The sequence below is a fragment of the Ambystoma mexicanum genome, chromosome 11 (genome assembly GCF_040938575.1).
Source record: "Ambystoma mexicanum isolate Mex_15411 chromosome 11, UKY_AmexF1_1, whole genome shotgun sequence".
NCBI lineage: Eukaryota > Metazoa > Chordata > Amphibia > Caudata > Ambystomatidae > Ambystoma > Ambystoma mexicanum.
Window position 1 is genome coordinate 1398804525 of NC_090934.1, and position 24731 is coordinate 1398829255.

The 24731-nt window shown below is 45.7% G+C and overlaps 1 protein-coding gene across 1 annotated transcript in view; it reads left to right on the forward strand.

Annotated features, from left to right (window-relative positions):
- PCSK6 (proprotein convertase subtilisin/kexin type 6) overlaps positions 1–24731 on the forward strand; it is a 1232090-nt gene that overhangs the window by 1120777 nt on the left and 86582 nt on the right. Inside the window, exons 14-16 of the mRNA XM_069625020.1 lie at positions 12763–12942; positions 20132–20234; positions 23386–23582. Coding sequence (XP_069481121.1) covers positions 12763–12942; positions 20132–20234; positions 23386–23582 — 480 coding nt within the window. The remainder of the gene's footprint in view (positions 1–12762; positions 12943–20131; positions 20235–23385; positions 23583–24731) is intronic.

The following is a 24731-nucleotide window of genomic DNA, read 5'->3' on the forward strand; positions in this document are numbered from 1 at the left end:
TTCAGCGAATTCATATTAAACTCGTCGTACACATCTTTCCTAGTTGTAATTTACACCTGTTAGGTGTTGACCTTTTGAAGCACTTTAGGAAGAGGCAGCCGCCGGTGTATATGGAGCTTGGGGTCCTACCAAATCAACACCTCATTTTTAAGGTTCATCAGATGGTTCCGAATTGGTTGCTCTTCTCTCCTTGTCTTCTGGGCTCAGTTCGGGAAAGAGCTTCTCAAGAAGGTAGTGGCCCTGCCATTTCCCCCTTTAGTCCTAAGAGCACTGCCTTATCCTTAGCGCCCGCCTCAGGTTGTCTCTTGTATGAACTCCATGATCACGCCTTTCCCCTCTGGACTCACAATATCCAGAGACTTGGTAGAATTGAATTTGACAGAAGTCCGCTTTTTAGTATGCTGGCCCACCCAGAGCTCCGAAGTAAACTTACATCAGATTACCTTGCGGCTTTCCTCGCTGTCTTACACTTGTTATGTCTTCACTGCGGCGCATTGTTAGGAATGGTTTTTCCTTCTGGGCTTTCCTGACCTTCTCCAGAGAGTTCAGTAAGGAGTTCCCACATATGCCCATCTCCACTCAGGTTGGTTTCACCATTGTCTATGCTGGCTAGGGCTGATGTGTGCATTAGGCCAAAACATCTGGTGATCTAAAGTTTGCAGTCCTCTAGTCTACTGGTGAGAGGACAGATGTTTGCCCTCCATAGCAGTTACTGTAGCTTTACTGTTGTCAGGCTTCTTACTGTGTCATCTCCGAGTTCTCGAGCATTGCCGCCAGTTCCTTTTCCTTTGGACTGTCTTCCATAGTGAGAGAACAGGATGTGAAGAAGTCACCACTCTTTGCTTTTCCTCTTAGTCACGTGACCGAGTTGGGTAGAGCATCAGCCACACTCCATGCTTCTTGCGGCCGGAAGTCCTTTTACTTTCATGCTATGGCTGCTGCAGGAGCCCCCGGCACGCTTCTGTTCCAACTACTTGTGCCTGCTCAAGACTTCTTGCTTCCTCCACACTGGCAGGCACCCGAGTGGCCCTTCGTCACTCGGGTGCCACCACGCTCCACCCTTCTCTTTTTATTCTGTTGCCTTCAACCTGCTCTCTTATCACTGCTACCCAAGAGGAATTGCCCTGCATCAGGACCTCCATGCCTTCCCGTGATGGTCAGTGTAGGGTCCAGGCAATCGGTCACAGTGATCCCTGTGTCTCTTATGGGAAGGGCCCCCCGCCCCCACCCAATATGTTTCTAATGACTTAATGACATTGGTATGTACACGACAATGAGCGAGTCTCTGTAGTCCTTCATTGGTGGATATAAGAACAATATGCTATATTCATATTAAGCATTTGTGTTGCACAAATGTCAAATTCTGCACTCTTGGCCCGAATGAGTGTTGCTGCTCAAAATGAACTCCGTAATCAGCGTAGATTGTTACTGCATATGACCCCTGAAATATCAGCCTTTAATGGAGGAAACTCAGTTGGCCAGAGTTTCTATAACCACTAACTACCTGAGGTCACACTACAGGAGGTCACTATCGCGGCATGATGCTGCCATAGAAGTCTCCATAATACAATATACGCTTCACCATAAAAGGTATCATAGACCAATGATGTCAATTCAAACGACTAGAGGATTTACAAAAGATTGACAGAAAGGGCCACTCACTCGACTTATGTATGCCACACCCCAAAAATCACACATCATTTTCAGTAGGATTCACCTCTAATTCTCACTAAATAGAGCACGCAGAAACTCACTGAAACCCAATGGCCCTCTGTGTGAAGAAGTTTCCCTGAGGTAGACTGTTCTCTGACCTTGACTGTGGGAAATGGACCAAGTTATAATCGCCTGACTTGAAATACACAAGAGAATTCAGTATTATGCAACTGATCATGTTCGGGTCTGTTACAAGGCTTGTATTCTGCGCCAAACTACAACTGTCGTGACAAATAATTTCAAGCAGTTGTGTTTCGGTAATATATAAATGAGCAGGGCTCCAAAGACACTTGTCAATTACACTCTCTTTGAGGGAGGACTGATCGTTGATGTTGTGGTGGTGTTAAGAGGGGGTGAGGGGAGAATGGCCCACTATTTGCTTACAAGATTAATCTTTGGAATGTGATGCTCACACGACTAACCACTGCAACAAAGCCAAGTGGACTCCACAGAGGGCACAACTCATATGTATGCTTCAGAAAGCATTACTCAGGACTCTACACTGTGTTGGGTAATGTAAAAAGGGGTCTAAGTGGAAACACACCAAATTCTTCTCGATTCAAAGGTTGCTCCGGCACGGGTTGCTTTGATCACTGCTGGTCCTCCCGATGGACAACAGGTAGTGGGTGGATGGTTCTAAAGGTGTAGTAGTTATTTGTGCGGAGGTTGCAGGCTGTATTGCAGCGGGATACACAGCTAGAGGTTAGGTAGGCCAGATATGGTTCTAGATGCCTTGTCATGGCTTGGAGTACTTCTCTGTCTTAGGGACCTGAATGTAATAACTAATCATGTCCTTACAGGCCTCCTTGCCATGCAGACACTCACTCGTCCCTGTGGCCCAGTCACTGAGTCTTGCCAATAGCCCTTGTGCTCATTGCGTTCTTACCTCTTTAACATCTTACCACATCGTCATTCCTCTTCCCACATTTCCCAGACAACGGGTAGGCTGGCGTTGACTTACTCCCTGGCCATTACTCCCCAATTCCTCTGAGGGACCTCCCACCTTCTCCTATCCAACTTCTTCTCCACTCCTCCTCCTGGTCATCTCTCCTCCTTACCATTTCTCTCACTTACTCCCCTCTAGTTGTAACTTTCTTTCACTCACAGCATCTTCACTTTCACCTTCTCAACCTGTTTTCTCCCCTCTTCCTTAATATCCATCTTTGCCTTCTTGGTTGTTGGCCTCATCTAGACCATTCGGTTTTCTCTGCGGTCCCTCCTGCAACTTCAACCCCTTTGTCACTTCTTCCTATTTCTCCACCTGCACCTTCAGCTCCTTCTGTGTATTTGACTCCATCTACACCTTGAGCTTCTTCCGCTCCTCCTCCCCCTCCTCCTTCTGCTCTTTGAACTCCGTCAGCTTGTCCGTACCCTGATCTACCACTCCAAACAACCTCACCTTGCTCTTTCCTGTGTGAGTTTGTATAGTCTTCCCCTGGGCACGCGCACCACTCGGTCACTGTGAATAATATTCTCACTGACCTTTGGATTGGTGGGGCTGCTTGACGCCACGTGCACACGTTGAAACAGTTTTCCCCGATTGACTCCACTCCCAAGGTGGGCCAAACCTTCAAAAGGCAGGTCTGCCATTTTGGATCTGTCATTCCTAATCGTTACTTGCTGAAGTGCGCACACAGAGCTCTGCATTTGGCGCGGTTGGGGCAGTGCCAGAACATCTCTGATTAAACCTAAGAATTGTGCAATGCACCACAGGCTGAAGAATTCAAGGTTCATGGGCTCCTGAGTTCCATTTGGTTTAGCTTCTCATGAAGGGACAGCCAGAAATTTTGGTCCCTTATGAATTTATTAAATAATATAAACTAAAAACTTAAATGTTTGTTGTCTGACCTAAAGTGAGCGGATCCACCTTACAGTGTAACAGGTTCCTTTCAAGTTAGCTTAGCGTACTCATACAAGCGTTTATGAACCATAGGAGCATGTGTGGTATTTCTGCATCGCAACGGGGGAAAGAAAGTCTTACATCAAACTCTGCCTTATTCCTCAGCATTCTTAGTTCTTCACACTTGCATGCATTTGGATGATATCAGTGTTGCTATGACAAGTGTTTTTTTTTTTTTTAAATTTAAAACGCTTTATTTGGAAATGTTTACATTTTTATACAAAAAGAAGCAAACAAGATGTTAAGTGTACAAAGTAACACTAGGAATACATCCCCACCGGTAACAATTGAACATTCTGGCAACTCATGTAACAAATCCTAAAGAACTACAAATACGGTTTGACAGCGAAGATCAAAACACAACACAATACAAGCCATCCCAAAGCAGATCATTCCTAGATATGAATCTAACTAAACATACAACAGAAGAAGACACATCACTTACACAGACAGCCAAACACACAATTCACCCAGAATCCTCACTCTAGATCCGAATATTGCACATTGCAAAAGAAATCCCTGTATACCATACAGATTATTAAAAGGTGTCCAGATTTCCAAATAAAAGGTCTTATCACCCTGCTTACGAAATGGAACTTCTCTCAAAGTCCGACAACACTTGTACATCATTCAACCAATCCTCCACCAGTGGCTTTTTCCTGGTTTTCCATAACTTCAGGACCTGTTTGGCTGCCACCATCAGCACTTCGTCAACCCATTGCCCATATTGTCTAGCAATCTCGCATCTTCCTCTGCCAGATAATAGAATAGTGGTTTAAGATGCGACTCTTCCAACTTCACAGTCTTTGGTCTTGAAGCAATGCGAAAGCAACCTTTCTGGGCCACCACTTGATTATTCCTTTGGGGTTGGTGCTCACCGGTAGGGAATAGTTTGATAACTTCTAGGAAGATAATATGAAACATCAGGCAGAAGAAACAGTCAACTTTAGCTTCCCTGAACCCTTCTCCTAGTTGTCCATTAGTAATCCTGCCTCGGTTGCCCAGTAATGTTAGGATGTAGAACATCACACACATATCTGTCTTAAGAACCTGAAGCTCATACAGGTTTGCAAAACCATGCCAGAGTGGTGAGGTGGGAAGTTTGTGCTGCCCAGTTTCTTCCCGTCCCATGTCATATCCCAGGAATACAGTTGCAAGCACAAATAAATAGCAAAAGACAAGATGATTGGTGCCTCTGTGATGAGCCAGCCAGCCTTGCGAGAACCGCATGATCTTTAAGATAAAGTGCTTTCCCACTAGGCCTTATTGAAGCATCTCAATGTCCCCCTGATGATAAATGATTCCTTTTACGGTGCTGTTTCTCTGAAAACAGTTTACAGCCCAAGAGAAGGACTGGATGTTCCAAGAAGATGGCCTCCTTGCCTCCTCACCCCCCCCCCCACCTTAGCCAGGATCCAATGCATCAGTCTGGTGCAAAAAGAGTCTCCCAGAAGTATAGATAGCAAAGAACATGTAATCAGCTTGAAACTTGAAATGTTTTCCCTTGCTCAGTTTACTAGTCAGACATAAAAAGTCAATGGCCCTCTCAATTCTTCACATGCACACCATGTCTTACTCATCACGTGTCAATTATCACTTGCCAATGGAGAGTACACATTTTGGTGTCTGAATTGAGTACAACAAGTCTGGTGCCGGTAGCTGTAATAGCATACTGACACTCAGGTGGAATCTGGCACAAAGTGCTAGATGAAACCCTGACAATAATGTTGCTGTTTGTAATATTCATTTGAAATCTCCAAAAGCTAGTAGCTCAGACGAGTTTCAGTAAACCTTGGGTAGGCATGATTTCCGAAATGTCCACTAGGGGCATACCTGCATAGCTATGCATGGGATAAACGTATATGGGGCCACAGTGAGCTTACTGTTGGGACATGCTGTTTAGGTCCATACTCTTGCTGACAGGTAGTAGCACAGCATGCAGTTGAAGGCTTCTTTTCCAGAGTCCGGTTTATGATTAGAAAACCTAAAAGCCTCCTCTGCTAGTTCAGTCTTTAACTCGCCCCACCACATGCATTGTATAGCAACCGTCCAGGGTAAACATTGATATATCCTATGAGACCCTTCAACAAACAATTTGGTTTATTTATGGAAGAGAGGGGAATCCTAAAATAGCAACCCCTTTATACACATGGAAATAAAACTTGAGAAGGATACCTAGGCAATCAACAAATCCTCCATTACCTTTGCTAAATGAACAAAGTGAGAGCAACCACCAGCATCAAAAACAACATCACTCAATCACGGCTAAGTCAACGAACAGCCAAAATATGACCTCTCAGCTTCTAGAAAATGCCCACCTCCCATTGCGGATTGAAGGGCAAAGCAAAAGCTGAAATAACAGCAACTGATTAGAAAAAGAAGCCTTCGGTTTGTCCTACAGTGTCAGCATTATTTGCCAACACCCCTTGTTGAGGTCATTGATAAATTCATGCACCGTCACTCGTTCCTCGTCCAGTCATTGGTCTGTGGCATTTTGAATTCAGAAAATTGATTTAGTTGAATTTGATACAGAACCAAATGCTTCCATCAGGTTTTAGAACTAACACCATTGGTACATTCCAGTCATTTTCATAGTGCCCACGTCAAAGCCGAAGCTAGTGAATGACTTTGTAAGTTGGTTATGGAACAGGGTTTAGATTCACCAATACATGAGGCTCCATTAATATATGCTAGTGGACCAATGGTTATTCTATGTGATTTGCAGGACATGTCCTGAAAAGTCTTTGCAGGGTTGGTGTCATGAGTGCTCGTTGATATTATCAAGGAGAACCAACCATCAGGGTCAGCATTTTGGCTGTGGGCACTCGGCTACTCATAGCTTCCAAAGGTGTCAAGTCAAATTTGGCATCCTGGGGCAGTGAAGCCTGCTGAGAGGTTACATTGCTTTCCTTGGGCAGTGGTATTGACTGGAGAAAAGGGCCTCTTTGAGGCTTTGTTATGGGAGGAGGTTTAATATTTAAAACTACTTGAGATTCTGAGACGCTATGGGTTGAATTTTCACTCATATGCTGATGACACCCAGATCTTCATACGAATTGGCAACTTTCAGGAAGCTTTTAACAAACTGGGGCTTTGCCTGGAGGAAATAGGCAGCTGGATGTCCAAGAATTACTTGCAACTTAATGCTGCTAAAACTGAATTGATTCTATTTGGACCAAAAAATCAGTTGTTGGCAGCTAAGAAGTTGCCTATTCCATCACTTCTGGGCAAGACTTTAACATTTGTATCAAAAGTAAAACATTTGGGTTGTATGTGGCAAGAAGACCTGGGCTGTGAAGCCCAGGTGGGAGCTAAGACAAAAGCAGTACATTTTATTCTTCGAATGCTACGTCAAGCACTCCCCTACATACCAACCAAAGATCATGCTTCTGTGGTAGGAGCTCTTACCAGTGCCCACTTGGACTATTGTAACAGTCAATTGTTGGGCATTCCTACTAAACAGCTTCAGCGGCTTCAGAGGGCGCAAAATGCGGCCATCAGACTGATATTTAGACTGAAGAAAACTGATCATGTCTCACCTTTTCGCCAAAAGTTGCATTGGCTACCAGTCGAAGATCGCATTAAATTTAAGACAGCCTGTATTATCTATAAATGTGTCAATGGCCTGGCTCCCCTGTATTTACAAGAGCTAATACAGCCATACCAACCCATGAGACAACTGCGATCTTGTGATAGACATCTTTTAACCATTCCTTACTCGGCTTTTAGAACCAGAGGTGACAGAAGATTCTCTGTCTTTGGTCCCAGGCTGTGGAATTCGTTGCCGCAATCCCTAAGAACCATGAGCTCACTTCTTCAATTTCGCCAGGCACTGAAGACTTTCCTTTTTAGGTAGTTTTCCCTATTTCATCTGGGATCCTTTTCAACTTCGTTGCTACCTTCAGCTGTGTCATCTGCGCCCTCATACGGTTTATTTCGTTTGGTGCGCTTTACAAATGTAAAAATTCAAAATCAAAATCAAATATTTATGACCAGATGTCTCCCATGTCGTTTTTCTTCGTTCTAAGTATAGTAGCCAGAGTTATGCTTTTCCTTTCCTTCCGGTGTCCATGCATGTTTGCGCTTAATCTAACGTGGATGTGGCAATGCAGTTAATCAGCAACTAACAGGATGAATGTTTCGCATAATTCTTCTTGCTTCTGTAACTGCTATCGGATTCCCTGCAACGTGGATCTTTGTTTCCTGTTCTCTGATGCCTCGGTCTGCTTTTATTCTTGGCTCTGAGTGGTGTTTGGCATCAGTGGTCCCCCCCCCCCCCCCCTCACGCAACATATTTCTTTAGCTCTGGCTACTCTGCTTCCTCCAGGCATGAATACTGAGCCAATGGGTTGGCTAAAGTCTTTCTTTGCCTTGTCTTTATGTCACGAATACACGAGACACACCAATGCCTTCAGAGCCTGTCAGTCGTCCAATTTCCATTATTGTGATTCACTCAGCGAACCCCTGCTACTTACAGCACCAGAGCAACCCTTGGCGGGATCCAGACTATATCTCATTGTCTGTTGTTCCTTCTGCGATTATGAGAGTGCCCCGTGTGTACAAGTTAGTCTTTATCTTCACACATTTTCATCTGATATGTTGTGGCTTTCTTTGCAGGTAAGGGTGTTCAATGCGATCAGTGGGGACATTTATCTTTTCCAGGATGCTCAACATTTCACACCACTGATTCAGTGGCCAAGTCTGTCCATGTATGTTTGGCAAGCTGATGCACATACATTTTTAATCAGGATCTTGCAAGGGCCCTGAACAATAACACTTTTTTAATTTCTTTTTTAGAAATCTCACTCTTGTATAGAACTCAAATATCACTTGACCGAGGGTTGCAAATATGAGCATTCATATGGCAATAGAATTGGGCACATTTTTTTGTTTTATTTGAAATAGTTGAAATCAATCAACTTTTCAAAATCATCATTTAGCATAAGAATTATTTTTTAAAGTGAAAACAAATTTACAGTATATACAAATCTTAAGTTAAACATCACACAGAAAATATATTTCTCTACGTATTAGCAGTTAATGGAAGCATGGTAAGAAAATTAACAGCAATTTGAATAGGAGCATATGAAGAACATACAATATAAGCCCATCGTTGCTTATCATTCAAAAAGCCCACATACAAGCAGTGTTTTGAAAAATGTGTTACTCTGGCAGTAATCAGCACAGGACAACATAAAATCAAATGTTCTAAGGTTTCTTTAGATTCCAAATTTAAACAAAACCACAGAAGCTCTGGGAATAAGATACAATTTTTCGTGTTACAAGTACATCTCTTGTGGGCCACAAATTAAAATGAATACAAAACCCTAGCGAAATTCTGGAGATGGCGATCATAGTAAGTATGGTTCCAGGACACAACACTTTTTTGGCGGCAATCTATAGATATTGCTGTTTTTAAATGTCAAACCTCTTTGTCTAGGTTCGATCCAATCCATACAATACATTTTTTTTCCTTTGCTTTGTCTGGATTACAAATCAAAAGATCAATAGTAACATCTGCCTTTGCCATGATTTTGTAGTCCTCTCTTAGGACTAATTGCATATACTACCTGGACAGTGCTAGATGTGTGGCCTCTTACAGATGCATCTTTGAGTAAAACCAGATTCTAGCCATTTTCTGGAATGCTACTCGTGCTATAGAGAAGAGTTTGAGGGTGCTCAGACAGACCTTCCATGATTAGTAGTGTCTCATTGTGAACATTGCTTTATAAACTATCTTGTACTTTAACATGCATGCACCAGCCAGACTAAGCACTGTAGGATCAGTTCCTGTGTGGGTGTATTTCTACCCATGTGAACCCTCTTCCCCCTACTAAATGGCTATAAGCAGGTGACATGGGGAAGAGAAGAGAGAAGAGCGGGGGGTGGGGTGGGTGCCAAGGAAGGCACATAAGGTGTGAGTGGCTGGGGTTGTGAAGAGGAGAAACAGGATAGGGTGTTCTGTGTTTTTGTGGTGAAATGTGCCGCCAGAGCCGAGCAGAGGGCCTGTCTGGGTACACTGGTGGTGGATGCTGCAGAAGTGAGATTGGCTAGTTCTTTACAGACGTTGAACAGTTCTGCAGTGTTGTTAGATGCCGCAGAGTTGAGGGCCTGAATAGAGACTCTTTTCTTGGTTCGGATGCAGAGTCTTTATTGCCTTTGAGTGAGGCGGCAGGCCAGTTTGTCAGAGGGTGTACCTGAAGAATCCCATTTCCATTCGGCTGCCCTGCACTTGCGTTTAAGGGAGGCCAGCTTGGAGTCGTACCATGCATTGCACTTTTTGGAAGGCTTCAGTCTGACCATCATGACAGGGGCATGAGTATCAAGAGTTTTAGAATTGGAGAGGTTGACATTGGCGAGGGCTGTGTCAGGGTGGGAGTCAGCGGCAGGAGTGGGAGGCGGGGAGTAAGTAGAGGCAAATGCAGCCACTGACACTCTTCATGGGTCGGATGACTTTGAAAGAGGGAGGTAGTGCTGGGTTAGCTGATGCGAGAAGAGATGAGAGCCTCGAGTGAGAGGAGAGGAGAGGAGAGGAGAGTGGCCAGCCCAGGACAGAGCAGTGGTGGAATGGAATAGAGGGATGCCTGTTGAGATGAGAGCGTCCAGGGTGTGGCCAGCAGTGTGAGTTGGGCTAGAGGGTAGGATGGATAGGGAGAGAGAGTCACAGAGATTGCAGATGGGTCCAGAGGAATCAGGGGAGTCTAGGTGGATGTTGAGATCTCCCAGTGAGAGTAGAGAAGAGACCAGACAATCCCACTCCGAGAGGAAAGGGGACTGCTGTCCTGGTGGCCGATAGAAGGTGGCCAGAAGGAGAGAGGAGCTAGGAGAGAGGGAGAGCCTGCAGGCCAGACACTCAAAGGAGGAGTAGGTCTGGGTGAGAATGATCGTTGCCGGGATCCACTCAGGTAAAATCACTGCCACTCCCGCCCTCTCCTCCCCCTGGCCTGTTTGCTCTAGATGCAGAGTATCTTCTTGCCTTCAGGGAGGAATGTGTCAAAACTCGGGACAGAGCTGTCCTTGAACCAGGTTTCAGTGAGGGCAAGGACATCGAGGTCCAGAAGTTCAAGGAGGCTGCATATGTTGCAGGAGTGTTTGACAGCAGTGCGAGAGTTAAGAGTGGCAATGTGGAGAAGATTGCCATTTTTGAAGGACTTCCGGGGGTGGGGGGGTGAGCATGGGACAGGGGTCTCTCCTGTAAGCAGCAAGAGTGCCTGAGGGATAGAGATAGGTGGGGGCAGAGGGGCCTAGGCTGGCAAGGGGGCTGGGGCAGCAGTGGATGGCACTACTGGTAGAGAAGCCAGTGGAGGGAGGAGTGCAGGGGGCACGGGAGCCCCAGATGCGTCATTAGTGGGTGGCAGATGCACCAAAGGCGAGGATGGCAAGGTTGTCATCAAAGGAGCAGAGGATGCGAAAGGAGCTGGTGGCATAGGAACAGGTGCTAAGGGCGAAGGATTGATAAGGTGAGGGAGGAGCTTATCAAGGAGTGGAAGGTTGGGTTGAGGACCCTGGCACATGATGGTACCATTCCAATAGACATTAATAATGACCCTGAAGGTAGGAGGAGAGGCAAGTAGGTCCTCCCATTGGGTGCCACCATTAATGGGTGAAGAAGGGAGAGAGTAGAAAATTAAAAATGATTTATATGCTCCTTCCTATTGGTTTTAAATCACATCATATAAATAGGTGTGCTTAGTGTTTCTCCTCCCCCCGTCGGCAATAGGAAGGCCAGGGTTTGAACCCGTATGTCCTCGAGTTTCTTCCTTCCGGACATAGTAAGAGGGGATGGAAAGGAGATAGAGAAGCAGTTAGAGAAGATAGGTGAGATATAGAGCGCCATAGCAATATGGCAGGGAGTAGGGTGCACTTAACCCAGGTTGAAGCGACCGAGGCAGGGAAAGGGGAAGGAGGGGCTGGAGACCAAACAGGAATGGGAAGAGACACTGGGTACTGATATGCAGGGAGCAGATGAAACAGTCAATGCCTATCCACTATGTAGGATGTACACACACCAACACGCTTTTAAGATGGTAGCGGCAGTGAGGACATACAAACATTTAATCAAATTTAAAATGTTAGCAGCAAGTAACAGGGTGCACGCACAGAAAAAAAGAATTTTGTCGGTAACAGGTGTTAAAACAGGAGCGTGACAGTTTAGGGAGTAGAATTGTGTTATGGGCGTGTAGAGGTAGGTAGTATGTTTGCCTCGGCCTGGGAACGGTGCACTCAGAGTGTTTAGAGGAGCATGTTTGGGGGAGGACAGAGTCAAGTAAGTCTAATATGCAGGCGGGCTGCACTTACGTGGTAGAGGGAGTCCAGTAGACATGGGGAGCATGGAAGTTGAGCTCACCTCAAGATGCATGGCAATGTTGCTGTGGTGGCCACCGGGCCCAGCCACAATCTGACAGGAACAGATGGGGCCTTTTCCTATGGGCCTTAGCTGTGGTGGCTGGCTTTAAAGCCTGCCGGCTCCTGATAGGACAATAAAAAGGAGTGCCTGCACCAATCACGTACAAGGCGTCTCCGTTGCTGTGGGGCTAGGAGTAGATGCTGCAGTCCGCCATGATGGTGTGGAGTGGCTTCCTGGGCTCGGACATTGATTTTAGCTCTTTTTTTCTTCTTTGATGAAAACAAACAGCTGCTTTCTATTTGTCCGTGGTCTCAGGACACGCCGTGGAGTAGCTATCGGCTGTTGATGTTGTAGAGAGTGGAGCGCAGCGCAGTATTCCATGCTCACTCTTGTGTCCCCGGCAGGCAGCGCTGTGGGGGGGAGAGCTGCGCATCAGGGGATCTCCACAGTCACAACAGGAATACAATGAATACATTTGTTTCTGTGCTTTTGCAAACTTTTGGAGTTGCAGTATACGGATAATTATTTCTGCACGTAGTACAGGTTTCAGACTGAAATTAATAATGTACTGGCACTTGATAACTTTATAGTAAGTCGGCCTCTGGCCTGTTTTTCTTTATCTACGTGGGCCTACAAAAAACATGTAACTATCATGATATGCTATATTACAAAGAAAGGGGAATACTAAAATGTATATTTTAGCATTTGCTCAAATTCAGCACAGCAGAATAGTGTATTTGATGACTAATGTTAGAAAGCAGAGGAACATATATTTGAACATATATCTGATACTGTCTTGCAGGGAAGTTGAAAGAATGGACCCTCATTCTGTATGGAACGTCAGACCACCCCTACAACACGTTCAGCACACACCAATCTCGCTCGAGGATGCTGGAGATCACGCCCTCTGAGATGGAACCTTCCAAAGCGGCGCTTTTTCACAGCCACCTTGACTTTGTGGAGGAAGAGGAGGATTATGCGGGTAAGTTCTGCAATGCAATCAAAGGCGAGGGGGCACGTTACTTGACTGCTGACACTTTTCATATTGTAACTGCATAGACCTTGTTGTTTATATATAAGACACACTCATTTTACCTGCATGGCAGCATCTCACAAGAAGTGCAACATCAACATTTTCCTTTTATGAGATCTGAGCTTTTGCTTGAAATAGTGCAAGTAAAAGGTAGAAATTGTCATGTATACAGCATATTCCTGTGCTTTGATATTGGGGTGAAAGCCCTTTAAGTGCTACCAGGGGGCTGTGGTGTGTGGAAATTATGTGAAATGCATCTTTTCTGCTGTACATTACAGTGCATGTTGCCCCAAGTGTTGCACTTATTTGTTCATTTGTTTACAGTTTTTGTTTAGGTCAAGCATGGCACAAGGTGCATGACAGGCGGCTGTACAATACATATATTAACAAAGAAAAACACAACCAATAAAAATTCCTACAGTAATAATAAAACTATGAATTAAAAAATATTTACGAAGCCAAGCTTTGAAGAATTTTCTGAATGCTAAAAGATCAGAAACTTTCCGTAGCGAACATGGCAAAGGATTCCAACACATCCACTTTCAACATTTTTTTAAAATTATAAACGATACCAAATTATGGATATACGGCAAAGTATCCCTGGCCATCACCAGTGCTCCAGAAAGTGAGCTACTAAGGGGAAAGAAATTGACATAATTTGGGAACTTCTAGTCGAAGAATCGCCGAGTGCAAGAACGCCTCATCCTACCAGAATTCACTGGTGAGATAACTAGGAGTATGTGTAGGAGCAGCTTTAAGGCCAAACAAGGCAACCTAAGTTCTTGGCATCCAAATGGAAGGCAGTGAAGACTTTTGAAATCTGATCAAACTTCCTGGGCCTTGAAATGAACCTGGCCGCAGTGAGTAGGACTACTCTCAGGGAAGCAAGTGCGGCTTTATAAATGCCCAGCCAGAACAGAAAGCCCCAAATCAATCCAAGACAGAAACTAAAGTTTGAACTGAAAGATTAAAAGGAACAGCCGACTAAAAAGGCATAACAGATTTAAGAGAAAATAAATAATTGGCAACCTTCATTAATCCACAAACAAGTAAATAAAGACAGGGATCTAGGTATCGGGTAGGTTACCACCATTCCTGCTTTAAAATCAATCCTATCAAATGTTAAAGACCCCAACAGACAGGTGGGAACCTGTGGTATTGTCTGTATTTATATCCTGTAATTGTCTCATTGGCATGTGTTGACTGATTTGCTCTGTATTGTCACCTTTGCATCTTCTTAGTGTCTGCACAATATAGTCATTTACACTGCCATAGGCTGTTAAGTGTGTTTGCTTCTCACTGTATCTTATAAAAGTGATTTCTAGTTGAAATGCCCAAGATTATAATTGATGCATGTACAGTTAGCTAATAGTAAATCATAGAAAACATATTTTTGCATTCACTCTACTATACAGAGTATACTATCCTACAAATATTCTCTCTGTTATATAGAAGAAACGGGATCATCATAATTCGCCCACTCAATCTTGAGAGGTTGTTTGTGGTTTTACTTAACATGTTACTATATTTCTTGATGCATAGTTGATACTTTTGTATGTTTGGGCACCGGTACCAACACAGTACAAAAACCACTTTTCCTACCTGCCCTATGTGGTCAAGCTCTCTGTTTTCAGTGTCAATCAGTTGCTCAACAGGTAACATGCCTTTTATTTATTTATTTGTTTTGCCACTTGAATATCGCCCTGAACCCGGGGGCATCGGGCGCTTTTTGCTTAGGATGGTTGGTTACAAGAGTTGCTTATATAGTAGGTTACATACTTTGGTTACAGTGGATAAGTCTTGCATCAGGTTATGGTCTTGCATATCAGGTTACATACTTTGGTTACAGTGGATAAGTCTTGCATCAGGTTATGGTCTTGCATATCAGGTTACATACTTTGGTTACAGTGGATAAGTCTTGCATCAGGTTATGGTCTTGCATATCAGGTTACATACTTTGGTTACAGTGGATGAGTCTTGCATCAGGTTATGGTCTTGCATATCAGGTTACATACTTTGGTTACAGTGGATAAGTCTTGCATCAGGTTATGGTCTTGCATATCAGGTTACATACTTTGGTTACAGTGGATGAGTCTTGCATCAGGTTATGGTCTTGCATATCAGGTTACATACTTTGGTTACAGTGGATGAGTCTTGCATCAGGTTATGGTCTTGCATATCAGGTTACATACTTGGTTACAGTAGTTGCATCTTTAGTGAGGCAGCACCGCATTGAAAAGACAGGCTGAATAGTAGGCCTCTGTATTACTTGCAGGATCATGGATTTAGTTGTATCTTTCACATTTGTGATGGGGTTAAATGACAAGACAAACTGTGCAAAAGATCTGTCCAAGTAACACCACTGGCAGTGTTTAACTGAAGCTTCAAGGGTAACTAAAGTTCATAGCGGCTTGATTTAACCTGTCAGGGTCTGGGGATCCCTTTCCTGAATGATACTGTGCTTCAAAGAAAAAGCCCTAACAAAATTCTCTTTTTCGGGGAGGGGGGGTGTTTTGCTTTTTGGGCCACGTAAAGGGACCTCAGACTCATGCACCCTATTCCACAGATCCAAACACTCCTTGGACTCAGGGAGGCAATGAATCCCACTTGGACCAATAGTTAGAAGAAAAATGGCTCGTTACAGACCCTTTATTCGAACACAATATATGCACACACAACTAAAACATTACATATAGTCGATTTATACATAAACTTAGAAAAAGAGCATCACGGTTAGTATGGTTGCAGAAGACACCTTCATCTTGGCCACCACAACACTGCTTAGTCCCAGAGCAGGTAGGCAGAGAGATCACTCGTGCTAACGCGGTCTGGAGCGGAGCGTCCTCCCTCTCAGCGAGACTGCATCACCCGGTGTCCAACTCTCTCTCTTTTCCATTAGGAATACCTCTTCTCTTTATGGGGAGATCCCCAGACTGCCCTTGGCCGAAGGACAGACAACGAGCATGGGGAGCAAAGAGTGGAAATTTCCATCTAGAAGTGGAAAAACTCAGCTTCTCTCTCTCGCCTTCGTTCCCAGCACCCCTTATCACTGCACCTGCAGAGCTCCGACTCCCTTTTTTGGCTCATCCTTCAACGGACAATACAACTATCCTCCACAGTTGGCTCATCTGACATCATTAGGTGACCTCGCAACCGTTGCAAAAATGCACGTTTGCTTACTGAGCCCACGAAAACGTAGGCTTTCATTGCGGTAATGGAAGTGAATGTCCAAATTGGCCGCGGCTCGGCGCCATGTTCTTTTAGCTAATTTTCGCATACACACACACACACTACAAGGGGTTATTGGCAACAGAAACAAAGGGCGGGATTCTCAAAACCTTTTTTTGGCTCAAGTTAAGAGATGCACTAGCTTTACTTAGCGAGATCTAAAAGGTAAAAAGCTGAGCAAGGCTTGCTAGCGGATAGGTACCTTTTATTCAAGGGGAAATCAATATAGAAACCCTTGAACTTTGCATATCACACTTGGCGGCGGGCATGACAATAGAGACTACAGATTGAAAATCCACCCAGCAGAGATTGGAAAGTTATCCACAATGTTTCCTATGAACCGTTGTGCACTGCTGTAATGATAAAGTAAACTTCTTTCATTAAAACCACGCTCCATTGGCCTTGTGCCTACTCCTGTGCTTTGTGTAATAAATGATCCATGGTCTGTGACAGATGCCAGATTTGGGATCAACAAAACCCAGCCTAGTGGGCCCTTACAAAGGTAGCACCTCCAACATTTAAGGACAACATTATGTTTGCAAGGGCTGAGCTCCCATTCATGGCTACTCGTGAGGAAGGCAGGTTTGATCTTTATAGTACTGAAGATACAACTGTTCTACAGCTTTGAGTTCTACTGATTTAAAGATTAAGGTTCCCTGGTGTACCCGCTACATGATAGATCCAACCTAGCATTTATGTTTGTGGAGGAGTAGTTCTCCCTATTGATCAGTCTACTCACCCCTACCCTGTGCCGAGGAGGGAAGTGTCATGAAATTACCATGGAATGAAGAAGAGCGCGGGAACCAGTCAATGATTCACCTTTACTTTATTCAAAGCCGAAGAGTGTAGAGTGCCTTCAAGCTAAAATAACGAAAAACCTCCTATAGTTTTGGAACTCGTGACTCATAATCCCATCCCTCTTCGCTTTTCTCTCCCACTTGAGTCTCCGGGCGGTGGATAACAGAAATGTCTCTTAAACGAGTGCAAGATGCAAATAGTTAAAAACATAAAATAACGTCAGGGCTGGGTCTGGATCCTGCAGGTCCGATAGGTCAGTGCTTGTCGTGGTACAAAGGATGACTGCAAACTCAAAGTTCATGTAAGTGTCTTGTCATAAAAACACCTGGTAGTCCTAACTGAAATAGTAAAGTCAATAAATGAAGAGTCTCTTATATTTCCCGACCCATAAGAACCTGTCGGGGTCTTCTGTGACGTCTTTGGGCAAGGTGAGCTCGCTGGATGTTCTTACCTCTGTGACGTCTTTGGGCAAGGTGAGCTCGCTGGATGTTCTTACCTCTGTGACGTCTTTGGGCAAGGTGAGCTCGCTGGATGTTCTTACCTCTGTGACGTCTTTGGGCAAGGTGAGCTCGCTGGATGTTCTTACCTCTGTGACGTCTTTGGGCAAGGTGAGCTCGCTGGATGTTCTTACCTCTGGGGTGTCTTTGGCAGGGTAACAAGCTGGTAACTCCATCCTTGGACCACAGTATCAAGATGCCAGGCAGCCATATTAGTTTTCTACTTCGTCTGCACCTGCTTGCAAAGAGGAATGCACACACAGCAATGCACTGCAACTCTGCCAGGTTCCCACGGCTCCCTCGTCTCTGTGGGCTGATCCTTCTCCATTCCAGGTCTGTATAGTTAAAGCGGGCTGGAGATCACTGGTGCTCATGGGTTTTGCTTTTCAAATCAACGGCTTGGGCGTTTCTTTTCAACTAAGTTCTATGACCTCATTAGCACAAATCTGTACCCCTAGAGTGAGAACCCCACATAACGGCAGCATATGGCAACCACTTGTCTCCCTCAGGTGGCATAATGGGGAGCCAGAATATCTTTCCCATGCATTCCTCAGACCCTGCGATGCCTGGCTTGTGGTTCCGCCCAGCCTCCTTGGCGACCCCATAATCTAGCATTAGCGTAGTCAGGGTACTCCGTCACAGATCTATTGTCCAACTTATTTGTGAGCCTATTTACCCAACAATCTTATGTGAAAACTAGGAGCTGTCCCAGTCTCAAAGAACCACTGACAGGGTTTCCATGTACCCACTGAGGGGGTTTCCATCCACCCACTGAGGGGGGGTTCCATCCACCCGTTCTAAAGGACAATCATCCACTTTGGGAAACCTAGAGAGCGATCCCTGACTTTGCAGCCGCTAAGAGGAATGATCACGCGTTAACAAGGTACGTTCAGCAAGCGATTTTTCCAGGAGAAGGAGCGACGCAACAGGTTCTCTTCTTTGTAGAGAAAGGAGGGCTATTGGTTGCAGGGGAAAACAATGCAAAAAAAGGATGAAATCACTTGGTACCTGTCCTCAAAATATTTCCCTCCTATCGAACAGCCAGACACCAACAAGGGAATTGCTAAAACAGGCTCCATATTAACTATGTTCTACTGACATGGGATATGTCGGCAACTCAGTTTTCATTACTCTATCTGTCAAATGATTTCTAGAACAGATGTGGGCCAAACCCCACTTTATCCGCCCCACCTTATTGTTATCGAGGGCCCTTTTCCCAGCTAGGGATCGACGAAATGAGGTCCCTAGATCTATCTTGGCCTGGTAACCACTATATACTAGCAATCGTTGACTGTACAACCCACCACATAGGTCTTTTCCACTGATTAATAATACCAGGCACCAGATCCTCAAACATCTGGTACCTTTCATACCACAAGTAGGGTTCCAAAAGAGATCCTTGGCGACCAAGGATACAGCTTTGTCTAACCTCATGGGAGAAGTCAGTGCTGTGTCAAATTCAGACCCGATGCACTTCCATATGTAGTGCATATAATATCACTAGAATGTCCCCCTCAATGTGATTTTCTAGTCCAAATTGTCCCTGACTTCTGTTCCTTCTTTGTGTCCATCTTCTCCTGACAGTCATACCAGGACTCAAAATCCTTTCATGTCTATACAGGCAGCCCTGGTATGTGTTGGTATATGTTGCTTTTTCATACCTCTTCTTCAGTCCTGTAACATGGTGGTGAGGGGGTACCTTGACAGTGTAATTTAGATGCAATGTCTCATTTAGCTATGATCGTGCCATCGATTGAAATTTGTATTGCTTGGGGCCTCTAGGTCTATTCAAATACCTGACAGCCCTTTTCTAGAGGACAGTGCTAGGCACCTCTCAGATGCCTTTTAAGTGCTTAGCTTTTATCGAAGCAAAGGCCCTGTATTCTGGGCCACCTCCAAATCACAGGAAGTATGTCTCCAAATCACAGGAAGTATGTTTCCAAATCACGGGAAGTATGTCTGCATTAGATTGTCTGCATCTTACTAGCAGAGATGTGTTCCTCTGCCCATTTTACACAGCCTGTTTGGTGCTATAACGTCACAGTTTATCGATTGCAACCTTGTACTGTTCTTGAACACATCAGCCCTTAGTCCAGTGGTATTTCTTAGATCTCTCACCCATTTCTCATGTAGTGAATCTAATTGACGGCAGGGAGAACATGCCCCTGCCCGTCTATGTTCCAGACATAGCCTTTCTCTGTTATCTTTTTTCTCCTTTGCTAGGGCTTTTAGTGGAAATTACATTTGTAATTCGTTGATGTCTCCAATATGTATACTGCTTTAAATTGGTCTTGCAAAGAAGACTCCCCAAACCGATTCCCTGTCCCATTTCCCAAGGCGTTCTTGCCATTTCCCAATTACCCAGATACCAACCTTGTCTGACTTCATGTGCAAGACCACCTGTTTAAAAGCAGCACAGGTTTCCTTTCTCTTCCAGGTTTCCCACTTACCCATATTTTTCTGTGTGCCGGCCATAGACTTTCCCAATAAATCTTTTTCATGGCGCCTTTGGTTTTAACGGATGCATGAAGATAATGGGTCAGTTGAAATGTTGACAGTAATCCATGCCTGCTGGCAACTTGCATTTCCTTAGCCTTATTCTCTATTCCCGATAGGTCTTTGCCACGCAGAGTGTGGAAGCCAGGGGTGTGATGGTCCAAATGCTGATCAGTGTCTGAACTGTGTCCATTACAGTCTCGGAAGCCTCAAAACTGGAAGGTAATATAAAAGAAACGCATCTTGTATTGCAGATTGTACAGCACTCTCGTCCCCCACACACCATTTAATCATGCAGTATTTGAGCTAAACTCAGGAATAATGCCAAGTCCTGCTAGATGAAGCCAAACCTACCCATGTGGACATGTTAGGCCGGTGAAATGGCTCAGTCATTTCAAAGTTCTTATGCATTGGGTGTATGGGTGTGTCCCTTATACCAGTACAGTGTTCTAGGAGCCGTGAGGAAGGGACCTCTTTCTCCACTAAGTGTTGTGTACTGTGTCATGAAGTTGAACGGAACCAATGAGTGACAGACACAGAAGGTTGTGGTTCTTAATGGATGCAGATTTACTAGGGCTGGTTACGCGGATTGGGCCAACGTAAATGATGTGGAACTAAACAGACTGACTTCTACTTAGAGTTCCAACAGGAAAGACTTTGGCTTATGCAATCCTCGATCGTGGGGTCTCTTACCGGGATGTTTGACCTATTCACAGTCCCTCCGAAGCTGTGTGTTGAAGTGTCCCCATTTTTCTTAGCTTCTCGCTCAGTTGATTCAAGTCTTCTGCTTCTCCTCCTGGGAGAGCCTGGATCCCAGTAACCTTGTGTTCCTGCGCATTAGAACAGTGTAATTGTGCAAGGGCGGGCTGGGTAGCTCCTAGCGGAGGCCCAGCGTGTCCGCCTATGCCTGGCTATAGGCTTATCTACTGCAGCACGCACACTTCCTGTCTCAGGGCCCTCGCTCTAGCACCAACACCTTATCTGTAGCTACCTCCTTGACTGTTGCAACAGTCTGATGCCTAAGGGAAGCTCTTCTGTCCTTATCCACACCACACCTCGTTCCTTGTCCCACTTCTCATCCTGCACCTCCTCGACATTCAGACACATACTCGTACCCCCACCCCTTATCCACTTCCACTCCTCAAACTGTTGTCGGCTCCTTTTTTACATGTCTGTCCCATCAGTCTGCTGAAGTCTTCTCCGGCTCCTCCTTGTATCACTCCTCCTTGTCTCCTCTGATGTTCCTCCCAACTACCTCCTTACGTCTTTCTTCCTCACTTACTTTGATGTCCTCCTCCATATCTCTCCTCACTTCCTCCAATGTCTCCCTCAAGCTTCTCTTGGTGTCTCCCAACCTATTCCTTTATATACAAATCCTCTCCTCTTTCACTGACACCTCACGCCTCCTTTCTGTAGCCTCAACTTTCCTTTCCTCCTTTGATATTCCCTCCAGCACCTATACTCATGCAGATATTCTCCTTACCTCCACACTGCTCTTCATCTCCCCCTACTGCTTAAACTCCTCTTGTCATCTGGCCCTTCAGCTCCAGCCTCCTTGAACCACCTCCTACAGCCTTCCCAATCATGCTCCTATCTTGACGCCTAGTGCTCAGCCTAAACTATGACAGTTAATATAGGAGGTCGACCTCGCCCCTCCGAGACTACCCCTGCTCAGTCCCCTTCAGGTGTGTGTGTTTATTGAGGGGGGCTGTGATGGATTGAATTCAAATTGGGGGATGTCCTCCTGCAGTCACTGCTGCTCTGCCCCCTATTGCTTCAGGATGCAGTGCAAACCTTTAGTATGGCTCCCCCCATCTTAAATCACCCTTATCCCCATGTACAGAGCCGAGCTGCTCTAATGCTGCTCCACTGCTTCTGGTTCCTACCAGCGCTGTTTGATTGTGTCGGCAGTTCCGACAGCCCAAGTTGCTTCTAGGGAGGTGACTGAGGTGTGGTATGTGGGTCTGACTCTGTATTCTGATTTCAGGCAATGTCTATTCCTGAATCTTGGCCTCCTATAGTCATGTTCTACTCACTACCATGGTCTAGGTACTCCTTTGTTACCAGTGGGTTCAACGCCAACTACCCTTGAGTCAAGGGTGACCTGTCAGCGCTTCCCTTAGTGGTTGGGGTTCCTGCTAATCACATATAACCTCATTGGGCCTATTACATTGCATGCTGTTGGTTGTTTCAGGGACACTACTGGGATTAAGATCTCCATTGGCACCCAGGGATGAGTCTTCCAGGGCATGTTGGGGTAAGCCAAGGGATCTTTCCCGCACTAGCCCTGTGCGCAGCATCACTTGGTGGGCAGTGGCACCCAGTCCCCTTGGCTTCCCCACCTTTTGCCTCAAGAGTGAGAGAGCTGACCTCACCACAGGTGGTGTCATTTATGTGCTAGAGCATGTACTTGCACTTCAAGATTCACTTCAGGGATAGAAAGTAAATAGATGCCATTCACACCTGGGGACGGGCCATCAGCCAATCAGGTGGGTGGAACGGCGGGTGCGAATAGACATTCTCTGCCCACTGCTTCCAGCCACCCGAGGCCCTTCCCCGGGTGGTCCCATTTTGTTTTTAATTTGATGTGGCGAGGCAACAGGGAGCCTCTCCCTATTCCCTCCCAGCAAAATCCTCTGTTCCCTTCCCACCCCCTCCCCACTTACCTGCTGAAGCAGAGCTTTGTCCCAGCACTCCTCTCCCGGCCCCCATAGACATGGAAAAGGGACGTTTCCATGTGGCGGCCATCTTCTTCTTTTTTTTTTTCTTCCTACAAGCGATCTACTGCGCAAGCAGCACGAATCTCCCGAGGAAAAAAATTAGAAAGCCATTTGCGCCCCGGGTGAACCCCGGGGTGCGAATGGCTTTCATGCCTGCTGCTGTGGGGTGTTTTGCTTGGGCCTTCCATGACTCGGCCTGGTGGCCCGTTAAAGGCCATGTCGACCCCCCACAGCGGGCATGAAAGCCACAATATTCCCACTCCTAAGGTTTTGCCAGGTGAGCAGGTGGTTTTGTTGAACTGTTGGACTAGGAAGTTTACTTCCATTTCCAAAGCCTTCCCTCCCCTACCATCCCATTTCCTATACCAGGACCATGGCAGGACTGTTCTCGCCAAACAGATGAGGGAGTAGAAACCAGAAATGAACTGATAACCAGTGAGGACCAGACCTCACAGGGAAAGGCAAGTATGGGTCCTCAGTTACTAATGAAAGTTGGCTCACTGTAGGTACTCTGGCTTTCTTTGTCTTGAGTCCCTTTCCAGTTCATGTGGTGCTGTGGGGTCCAGCGCAGTCTAGGTTTGCAGATTATACTTGCAGAGAAATCCTGGGGTACTGTGATTGGGACCTGCCTGATGTCTGCCTTTATCACATAGGACGTGTGTGAACATATGTCCTGCCGGATACCTGAGCGACAGTGCAGCAAGGAGGTGCAGACGCTGCCACAGAGGGTGCGAAACGTGTGTTGGGAGAAGCCACAATCAGTGTACATCCTGCAAACGGGGATTCTTCTTCCACCAGGAAGCAAACGCATGTGTGTCCATGTGCCCAGCTGGCTTCTACGCCAATGAAAGTAAGAATGTTTCTTTATACATTTCCTTTACATCATGTCACAATGAATGACGAGACAAATGGGCTAATCTTCCCAGTTTTATCATAAAAATAGAAAGCAAGTCAATTGAGGGTCAGATCTACGAGTGGTCCCTGTAACGTGTCCTTCGTACTTAAAGGGGCCCCCACCTGTGTAGAGCAGGCTCCCTATTCCACCGCTCTGATGTCAGTAAGAGTTATCTCTATTGCCAGGTGACCCCTACTGTCTAGCTATCCCTGTTATATAGAGGCCGAAAGATTAAACCCTTATCTATCTAACCCTCTCAGGAACCCTCCTGAATGATCTCGCGGGGTAGCCTCTTTGCCCGAGCACCCTTCCTCCAGATGTGCGTCTCTCCACCTTTTCTTCAATCTCTCCTGACTCTGCTCTTTCGTCACACTAAGTCCGCTGGTCTGTCCTCTTTCTATACCTTCTTTTACCTTCACAGCCCTGATCTCTCCATCTCTCCCTATTCTCTGTCTGCAGGTCTGACCTCACTCTCTTCCTCCTCTGGTTTTAACTTTCCAGCACTATTGATCTTATCTGCTTCCTCCAAACTCTCACTCCTCCCAACACTGCCCCTGTCCCTACACTCCTTTACCCTCCTGCCTCTCACTTCGCTCTGTGTCCCCCTCTTTCTCTATCTCCCCCTCCCTAACTCTTTCCTTCTTTCACACTAACCCTCCTACTCTCAACTCCCCTCCTATTCACCCCCAACATTCTCTTCAAACATACTCTTAGTCACACACAAAGAACCAAATTGGTAGCTGCCTCTCATTCCCACCACTTTATCTTCACAGTCTTCAAACACCCTAAGTCTCTACCACCTACTCTACACTCCTTGCTGGTTCCCTGGTCTTCCTCCAATCTCACCCAAACACCTTTGATTGCAGACTGACTCTGCCGGATTTTGATAGCACTCCACTTCCTGCCTAAAAGGTTCTCTCAGCTCCCCTGCTACCTGAGTCAGCTGCTTCCATGGACCATTCTCTCTCTAAGCTACTCGCAACTCCTCCCATCTGCTCCCCTTGTGCACTGGGATTTCCCCATGAGGTCTTCATAACGACCCTTAGCCCTGCCTCCTTTCCAGTCTCCATTGCCCTCCAGTTTGCTCCAGCAAATTTTGCTCTC